Source organism: Corvus brachyrhynchos, unplaced genomic scaffold, assembly GCF_000691975.1.
Source record: "Corvus brachyrhynchos isolate BGI_N302 unplaced genomic scaffold, ASM69197v1 scaffold150, whole genome shotgun sequence".
Classification (NCBI taxonomy): Eukaryota; Metazoa; Chordata; class Aves; order Passeriformes; family Corvidae; genus Corvus; species Corvus brachyrhynchos.
The window spans coordinates 3050714-3057754 of NW_008236162.1; the positions used below are offsets into that span (position 1 = coordinate 3050714).

At 45.9% G+C, this 7041-nt stretch overlaps 1 protein-coding gene across 1 annotated transcript in view; it reads right to left on the reverse strand.

Annotated features, from left to right (window-relative positions):
* WHSC1L1 (Wolf-Hirschhorn syndrome candidate 1-like 1) overlaps positions 1–7041 on the reverse strand; it is a 27133-nt gene that overhangs the window by 7928 nt on the left and 12164 nt on the right. The window contains 7 exon segments of the mRNA XM_008632604.2: positions 671–820; positions 3347–3517; positions 4139–4336; positions 4729–4855; positions 5478–5606; positions 6152–6282; positions 6810–6855. Coding sequence (XP_008630826.1) covers positions 671–820; positions 3347–3517; positions 4139–4336; positions 4729–4855; positions 5478–5606; positions 6152–6282; positions 6810–6855 — 952 coding nt within the window.

The following is a 7041-nucleotide window of genomic DNA, read 5'->3' on the forward strand; positions in this document are numbered from 1 at the left end:
CCCCCCTCGGCAGCAGGAAGTGCCCCCTGTCCGGAGCTGCGGGGTCCCTGCGGGGTCAGAGCCCGGCTGTGGCAAGGACCCATCCCAACGGGAGGGGATGGCGATGGGGCACTGCTGTCTCAGTGGTGGAGGTGGGACACGAGGCCCAGGGACTAGTGGGGACACACAGAGGCCAAACCTCACTGCCTTCCCCCTCTGGCACCCTCCAGAAGGACACGGCACCCACCCTCGTCCAGCCCCAAATGCCCTCTCTTCTCTCAGGATCCGCACAAGATCCGAAGCAGCACATCCCCCTCTGCTTCAAATCAGTTTAAGAAGTGGTTTTACATCATCCAGGTAAATACTGAACTGCAACAATATCGAGATCCATCTGCTTCCTCTTCACATTGCTGTGCAAACAGCTCCCCAAACCTGGAACAGCCCAGGCCAGGTAGAGAGTGACCAAATCTCTTCCAAGGAGAATTTAGTGACAGCAATTATTTTAAGCCCTTTTATATTAAAAAAAAAAAAAAAAAATTGCCAACAACACGAACACAGGCTCACAATAACCATGAGTGAAGGTCACTGAAAGCAGTCAGTGTGGGGACAAGCAGACATTTCTCCGTTGATTTAGAGAGAAAAAATAGAAAAAGCGAAAGTAAATTAAAGAGAAAGAAACTATTTTGGTTACCTTTCTCACATTTCTTTTTGGAAGCTGACGAAGGAGGAGGAATCATAGGTAATTTCATCAACTCAGCACGATTTGACTCATTCAGTAGGTAGTGGGACTTATAGGCATAGGAACTGAACAGGGGGTCTGAATGGTCCTGCACTACCAGCCCTATACGAAACAAACAGAAAGAGATGAGTTGCAATGAAACTACCCATGATTCCGTGAAGGAAAAATCAAATAAACCCAATGAACACCTCTAATGCATTATGTGGGAATGAAAAAAGGATAAAATGAAGAAAAAGGAAAGTCTGACAAAGTTTCTGCGCTAACAAAGAGGTTGTGCTGGAGAGACTCAAACTTATCTAGAAAATCTTGCAATGAAATAAGCTGCTTCTAAGTGGAATTTCAATTGGCTTTTTACCCTTCATTTGTGCATTTATAGACAAGCACAAGAAAAGCAAAAAAGTTTGAATCAGTGGGATCCCCTCTCCTTCCCACAGGGCAAAAGGAATCTCCTCTGCAGACCCGGGGTGATGGTCACTGCAGCAGGGTCGTGCTCTGAGCTGGGGCTACAGACAGAACGGACGCTGGGAATGAGAACTCACCGTCCCACTCACTACAAATCTACCCCTGAGATCTTGCCTACAGAAGTGTTTTGCTTCTATAGTTGTGCTGGAAAGCAAGGAGGGGTCAGTGTTCTGCAAGGCACCAAGGGGGAAGCACAGATGCAGGTTCTGCCCTAGGCCATGGTGGCAAAGCTCCCCCACCCAGCCCTCCCAGGGCTGCTCCAGAACAGTCCAGAACTCTGTTCCCTACATAACTCCATTCCAAACCAGGCCTTGGCAATTCTCTGTCCTGCACCAAGAAGAGCTTTTCCTTGTTACTCCAGAGAGCCAGGCAGCCCAGGTGAGAGCCCAGAGCTGCGGAGCAGAAGCGCTTGGCCAGTAACTCATGGGAAGAGCAGAGCAACTAAGCCCCAAAGAAACAGGAAAGATGAGCTACCAAGAGAGCCCCCAGTTCTCTCCCTGAGGGACATAGCTGAGGGCTGTAGAGAAGCTCTTGGATGGTGCTAAAACACTGCTGTAAGAAGACTGAGGTCAGCCCATCTGGACACACATCCCTGGGAGGATGCCTAGAACAAGGGAACCTACACATGGAATCAGGTGAACTGTAACAGGCTGACTGGAGGGTACTGCAGGGTGGTGAACAAGAAGCCTTTAAATATTTCACATTTCAAGTACCTCACTGTAAGCAAGTTTGTATATTTTGTAGATTGTCTCTCATCTACATTTCTCACTTCAGTAACTGCATCTAAGTATGAAGTCTCTGCTTCTGATAGCGACTAACACTAATTAAATAACCATTCTCATAGAAGTGCCTGAGGATTTCTAAAGCATTCAGTTCCCCATTTCTTTCTGAGCAGGTGCTCAGTGCTCCAGCCCCAGGTACTGTCCTCAGCACTCTGGCTCCCGATTCCAGCCAGGCCTGGCAGAAACAAGGCCCACAAGAATGTTCTAGATGAACAAGTCCAGAGTTGCTCCAAGACACGGAGGATTCAAGCAGTGGCAGTGGTTTGTAACTGTTCAAGTTCTCCTAATTAAGATCTGGGGAATACGCAGGACAGGGAATTCCATCTGCCAGGGCTCAAGAGGTTATTTAGATTGCCAGGAGAAAATACAGACTCATGCAGTTTCATCTCTGATGGAGCCAGATTCAGGTATAAAGAGAATTACTAAAGAAATGTAAAATGGAAAAAAAAAAAGCATGAAAATTTCCTTCCGCATTTCTTGCCATTCTGAGATCTGTAATTATTACTCTGCTCTTGCCAAGTCAAGGCAAACTAAACTTCCACCTGAATGAACACCAAGTGAAAACAAAACTTCAGGATCCAGTTCACTTTCATTTCCCTATTAGTGACTCACAGAACTGCTGAAGAGAACACATCCAGTATAAACTGCTGGGATTCTGTAGAAGCTACATATTAATGTTATTCCAATGCCTAAGAATAATGGTACTTTTGAATCTTGAGACCAAAGCAGCTGCTGCACCAACATTTTTTTAAGCTGCTCTCTGGCAGAACCCTGGTGACTGACGAGCCATAAAAGTAACAAGTGGGGAAAAAAAAAAGTTAAAAAGAAAAAGAAAAAAAAGAGAACTTTGACATATGGAAAAGCCCAGCATGAAACTTGCTCATACAGTACCGCTGAAGGTTTTCTTTCAAAGTTCTCAAATGTGATGGCAATTATAAACTGAGTTTTTCTAGTTCATGAATAAATCCCACCTTTTAGCCTTAAAACTTAAACAGTTTTAAGTTTGTAGTAGTGGAAGAATCCCCATATAAGTCTGCTTAATACAGTGATTAATAACACAGCAGCCATTCTCAGCATGCAAAGGCTGGAATTGGGGGATTGGGATCTGTTTTTCCCTACTGGCAGAACAAGCCAGCCTGAGTGCCTATTGCTGCTTCTGGCTATTAAATGTTATGGACCAACACAGCAAGTGGAATCTCATGAGGACTGCTGACCAAAATAAAATAAAATAAAATTAAATTAAATTAAACTAGATAAAAAATCCCAGGCAGCATTTAATCCCAGCAAGCCCTAAGGGAGGAGTTCCTCATGAAACACTATTTTTATCACTAAACTGCACAAGTGACAACAGAACTACAAAACAGGGAAAAACCAAGTGTCTCACCTCTTGCACAAACGAAACAAAAGCCTACATTTACAGCAGATGAGGAGTGAGTCCTTTTGGAATGGTTACTACAGATGAGGATGTGGGATGACACAAACAAGCTTCCTGCAGCGATGCAGCCGTCTCCCGAGTGATAGGCAACGGGGCAGCGCAGACATCTCGCCATGCGACCTGCTCAACAGAACACAGCGAAAGGCACACGTCACCCAGGGGCACAGCATCATTTGGGTTGGAAAAGACCTCCAAGACCATCAAGGACAACCAATGCTCGGGTCAGGATAGGGCAGACTTCCCCAGAGGCAAAGGCAAGGCTGGGTCTATCCCAATGGCAGTACTGGGTTAAGAAAAGAAACACCTACATCTTTTTTCTAAGGAAAGTTTCACAAATATTACCCCTTAACTTTCACTTTAAAATTGTTAAGAAAAATTTCCATTCTACAGTCTATTTGTTTGGTTTAAACATTTTGGTTCATTTCTAAAAGAGAACTTCATTTCTTTTTCCTTGAAAAATAATTGTTCACAAGGCCATTACAAACTATCTGGCCTCGTACTATGAACCCTTGGCTTCCACTAAACCCAGCACCAAGAGCTGACCAGGTGTGTGGATCCAGGTACACTGCACAGTGTCAAGGTGCCAGCTGCTTCCCACCCATGAGATATTTCAGTTGACGACCTCACTGAGGAGGAAACCCTCGTTCCTTGCTGCGTAGTGTGTTACAGAGTGGAACTGGATGAATTGTTACTGTGATGATGCCGTTGAGCCTCCTCCCTGCTCAGAGCAGCTGCCCTCACCTTTGCTGGCTTTATGCATGTCCTTGTCCATGGAGCAGGCAGTGCAGCAGTGCTGCGGGCAGCGGAAGCCCCGGGACTCGAACAGGGCCGTGGCAAACTTGCGCACACAGGCCTCGTGGTAGAACTTCCCGCAGGTGCTGACGGAGCAGCGCTTCACATCTTTGCCAGGGAGCTTGCAGGAAAAGCACGTGTGCTCTCCTTGTAAAAGAAGGAATAAGGAATCCCGATCGTAAAAGCCAACTCTGAGATACAGATATTGTCCAAACAAATTCTGAAGCCAACAGACTGCGAGCAATACAGGATTCTTCCCATCCAACAGGCACGCTGGTTACTGTGATCCACAATAACATTGGAGCTGTTGCTCACATAAAAATCTCTTATTCCAAGTAAAACCCTAAGCAGTTCATTACTTTTTTTCTTATGAGGCACTTGCTAAATGGAAAATGAGAATTTAGTCTCAGAGGTTAAAAAAGTAGTGAAATAACCCCAACTTACTCACAAACTCTTGGAAAGCACCATCTGACCAGAATGTGGCTCCTGAGCAAAGGGGGAAATCCCTCCCAGTTTTCCAGGCACAGGAACACACTCACCATTCTTACACTCGGTGCAGATGAACTTTTCCTCAGGCATGGCCTTCAGGCCGAGACACTCCAGGTGGAACACGCTGCAGCACTCGCCCTCGCAGGCCAGCAGCGACTCGCCAGTGCTCTCGCAGATCTGCAACAGGCAGAGGGCTCAGCAGGGAACGGGGCACCCCAAAATGCCAGTGACTGCCAGGTGGTAACAAGAGGAACTGCCTGGAATTGCTTCAGAATTAGGGTAAGGCAAGAGAACTGAACCTGGCAAGTCTCCGGGCCGAAGACAACCCCAGCACTCCCCGCACCCTGCTCTGGGGTACCAGTGTGAGCCAGGACAGAGCCAGGAAAGGCACTACAGCATCCACCTGCACTCCTCCATTTCTCAGGGAACAAGCTGCTCTTGCTCTTCAGGTCCTTTACTGTCAACCAGGAAACTGGCCAGAAGATTCCAGGATTTTTTTTTTCAAAATACTGAAAAATTCTCACTCTGCCCTATCCCGATCAACCATCTGGAATCTTCAAATGGAGCAGAAAATGACATTTATTTTTCTACTGATGCTGGCAGGTATAGATTAGACACCACCTTCCAGCTGCTGAGCTTTCTGGCCTGCAGGAGGGCTTAGGAATCATTTAACATGAATCATTTCCAGAGCATAAAAACTCCTAAAAGACTGGGTATTTTATCTGAGGTCGAATTAAGAGAACTAACAGAAACAGGGGATAGATATTTAGTATCCATCACTTCAGGTATCACCAGTTACCTGACAAACAGTGTCTTTTTTACTTGTTCCAGTTCCTCTCCTGGACAGGCTGGAGTCCACCGACTGCACATCCGAGGCATCGGCGTCAGCAGTGGCTGAGGGGCTGTCTGAACGCTTCCCAAAACTGCCCTACAAACAGGAAAAATCCACGGCACTCAAACCAGACAATTCCAAAGGACAACCACACTGGGAAAAGTATTTCTGTCACTGTTGATCAAAAGACCATTTGGTAGGTCAAGAGACACAAAGGTCCTCCTGGAAAGGTGCTGAACTTCACTGGGATGACACAAGTGCTGCCTTCTTGATATATTTCACCTGCACAAGCCAAACACCATAAGGAGCTCTCTTACTTTTCCAGACACTCCTTGGAGTTACACCAGATACAGCAGCATTTCCCAATTCTCCAAAAATTTCAAACCTTCCACAGAGCAAACCATAATCTAAACCAATGCTTTGCCAGACAAAATAGCAGGAAAATTTGTAAGTAAACATTGTATTTGCATAACAAACCCATGGAGGGGATTAGAAGGAAAAAGACTGGACTTTATGTTTTCAGACAATAAAAGACTCAAAATGTGTAGAAAAGTGTTCATATATTTAGCAATAATCAACTGAAAAGCATCTTGTACACTGACAGCTTAATCAGGTCCCTGTGAGAACCAACACACCTTTACCTGTAAATCATTGAGTCCTCTGGAATCAGAGTCAGACGTGTCCCTGTAGGCTGAGCTGGTCAGTTCCATGTCCGTGGAGGCACGACTTCTCTTCTTTAAGGGTTTACAGGAGTCTGAAATCTCACTGGCACCTTAACACAACATGCTAAAATTAGCTTTAATATATGTTCTCAACTTTTTGCTTAAAATTAATAGAGGAAAGAAAGATGAGAGCCTGGATTACATTATCTGCCTTAATTTTCAGTTTGCAGTTTTGTTACTAGTTGAATTCTCCCTGAAACTCATTAACTGAAAACCAGCTTAGGCAGAGTTTTTGACAAACTTCTTAACATGGCAACACAGTGCAGGAAAGTAATAAATTGTCTCTAAGGGAGGATAAGTCCTTAGGAGATTTCCTCGTCACCATCCATCTTTAACTTTGGCTAAGCAGAGACTTTTAAGAAATGCCCAGAAGGACTTAGCTGCTTACAGCATATGAACAAACACCATCCTTGCCTCAGCAATGCACAAGGACCAGAACCCCAAACACAGCCCATCCCCAGGCAAGTCCAGCTTAGCCCCACAGAGCACCAACACTGTGGCTCACATGGAACAAAGCTGCTGCCCAAGGGTGATGAGCCACCAAGTTCAGTTGAGTTCACTTTCACCTGCCACTCACCTTTCTGCAACCCCGTCTTCACTGCTGCCAGTGGAACCGTTTCAACCTGTTTGAAAGGAAAATCCACAGTTAACACCAGAGGAAAGTTTCTCCCTAGTACCAAAAAGCAAACAGGTCAGTTCAAGGGGTTAGAATTCGGGTGGGAGCTGCCATCCCCTCCTCAGCCCGAGCCTCCGCATCCCGCTGGCTTCACTCCTGCCTACGCCGGTGCCCCGAGGCCTTGCATGCGCCC